This window comes from Penaeus chinensis, chromosome 2 (genome assembly GCF_019202785.1).
Source record: "Penaeus chinensis breed Huanghai No. 1 chromosome 2, ASM1920278v2, whole genome shotgun sequence".
NCBI classification, from domain to species: Eukaryota; Metazoa; Arthropoda; class Malacostraca; order Decapoda; family Penaeidae; genus Penaeus; species Penaeus chinensis.
Window position 1 is genome coordinate 38,415,568 of NC_061820.1, and position 2,500 is coordinate 38,418,067.

The following is a 2,500-nucleotide window of genomic DNA, read 5'->3' on the forward strand; positions in this document are numbered from 1 at the left end:
CATCACTATTATCATCATCATTAATTAATATTACCACCACTATTATCACTGTTATTACTATCATCATTATCATATCGTTATTATTATAATGATTTTCCTCAATTTTGCGCATGTCCATATAGATGCGTTCAGAAAAATATAACTGGCCTTAATATACACTATCTAATCGCTAGCTCGAATTTTATACAGGCTTTATTTTAGCGGTAAGCCACGCCAAAATGAAGAACGCGAACTTCCGTGAAAATATCAAATTCGTGAAGTCAGTTTATGGCGAGATCTTATAGTATTTTCATATCCGTTATAGACTGAATTTAGTACTGTAATAACTATAGTGATATTTATAATTAGAATAAGAATGATGATGATGATGATAATGATGATGATAATGATGATGATGATGATGATGATGATGATGATGATGATGATGATGATGATGATGATGATGATGATGATAATAATGATAATAATAATGATAATAATAATAATAATAATAATAATAATAATAATAATGATAATAATAATAATGATAATAAAAATGATACAACTACTACTAATAATAATAGTAATACAAATAATAATTATGATTATGATAATAATAAGGATAATGATAATAATAATAGATATGATAATGAAAATAATAATAATAAGGATACTCATTAAATGAAATAGTGATAATGACACTAACAATAATGATACTATTGATGTTAATAATGATAATAATAATGATAATAATGATAATGATACCAGTCATGGTAATGATAAAATTAATGACAATGATGATAAGGATAATAATAATGATAATGATAGTAGTAGTAGTAATAATGATGATGAGGATGATAATTATAATTATAATAATGATAATAATGTTAATAATAATAATAATAGGAATAGTAATAATAATGGCGATGATAACAATAATAATAATAATAACAATATTGATAATAATAAAAACAATAATGCAATAATAATCAAAAATAATAATGAAAATCATATTGATCATTATGATTAAAACGATAATAATGAAAATGGTAATAATAAAAACAATAATGCAATAATAATAAAAAATAATAATGAAAATCATATTGATCCTTTTGATTAAAACGATAATAATGAAAATAGTAATAATGATAACAATAACAAGAATATATAATCACCAATACAAGTAAACAAATTGACTCTTAATTGTCCAGTATTATCTACATTCGTTCCACCGCCAGTTCTTAATATGCAATTCATGGAGTTTGCAAAAGGCAGGTTGCAACATCCCTTTACTGATAAAAGACAGGAAATAGTAACATATTGCACAGAGGAAGTTTACCTAATAATGGGTCTCGCCTTCTAATAAACTTGTCTAATTTATAGTGGGATTGTTGTGTCTACGATTTATTGATGTAAGTATGAGGTGTAGATACAGATCATAGTGTTTGTGTGCATTATTGTTACAATTGACTGGATGATTATAAAGAAATGTGATATTTTTTATTATTATTGATGTGTTGTGTGATTATTTATTTACCTATTTTATTTGTTTATTTATTCATTCATTCGTTTATTTGCATGTTTATTAATTCATTCATATATTTATATGTTTATGAATTCGTTCATTTATTTACATATTTATTAACCCGAACGCCACGGATTTATGTTCTGTCCCCTGTATTTTTTGGCTGAATTTTGATACATACAGATGGCTCCACATGTGCTCAGCCGGCAAGGAGTCTATCAGTAGGCCCTAGTTACGGATTCTGATTTCACCATTCCTTGAATTGTCGGGAAAATGTGTTTTTCTTATTAATACCATTGTTATCGATATTGTTGTTATTGTTATTGATGTTATGATTTTTAAATTGTTTGTGAAATATTTTAGACAATGAACTGATACAAAAGTCCCTTTCCAAAAGTGAAAGGAAAGGGTAAACAGGTGAGATACGTAGTTCCAATGACTGGCTATGTGGTGATTAAGAACTTGTAGAGCCATCTATGTGTAAATACAATAAATAAACTTGTATTACAGTGGGCATGGCATGTATTCTTGCCACATGGGGCGATGGGATTCTTTAATTTTTTTTACATATTAATTAATTTATTTATCTAATTATTAATGTATGTAGTTATTTATCTAACTATGCAACTACTTATTCATTTATTTTTTTTTCAGTTAATTTTTGAGTCTCCCCTGAATAACTCCCGGAATTAACGCAATGGAGGTCAATCTTCGTGTGTTTCTGGCCGCCCTTCTGTTTCTGGCTGGCATCCACGCTCGCTCGGCTCCAGAAAACAACATGGAAGGTAAACTCGGGAAAAATAGAGGTTGGGGGGGAGGGGGAGAAGGGAATGAAGGAAAAATAAGGAATAAGAATGAAGGAAAGTGGATGAGCGGGTAGGGAACGCTCTTCATAGAAAACGGCCTTTTAAAAAATTGTTTGTCTCCCCTTTCCGTAAATCAATTAAGTGATAAAATATAATCTCTTGTCCTGCTATGGAGATAATCTCTCATTAT

The 2,500-nt window shown here is 28.2% G+C and overlaps 2 protein-coding genes across 2 annotated transcripts in view; one reads left to right on the forward strand and one right to left on the reverse strand.

Moving 5' to 3' along the window:
- Positions 1-2,500, reverse strand: part of LOC125035172 (low-density lipoprotein receptor-related protein 4-like) — a 178,386-nt gene that overhangs the window by 46,996 nt on the left and 128,890 nt on the right. The window lies entirely within an intron of this gene.
- Positions 1-2,500, forward strand: part of LOC125035211 — an 8,532-nt gene that overhangs the window by 1,286 nt on the left and 4,746 nt on the right. Inside the window, exon 2 of the mRNA XM_047627457.1 lies at positions 2,159-2,289. Within this exon, the coding sequence (XP_047483413.1) occupies positions 2,202-2,289 (88 nt within the window). The 5' untranslated portion in view covers positions 2,159-2,201. The remainder of the gene's footprint in view (positions 1-2,158; positions 2,290-2,500) is intronic.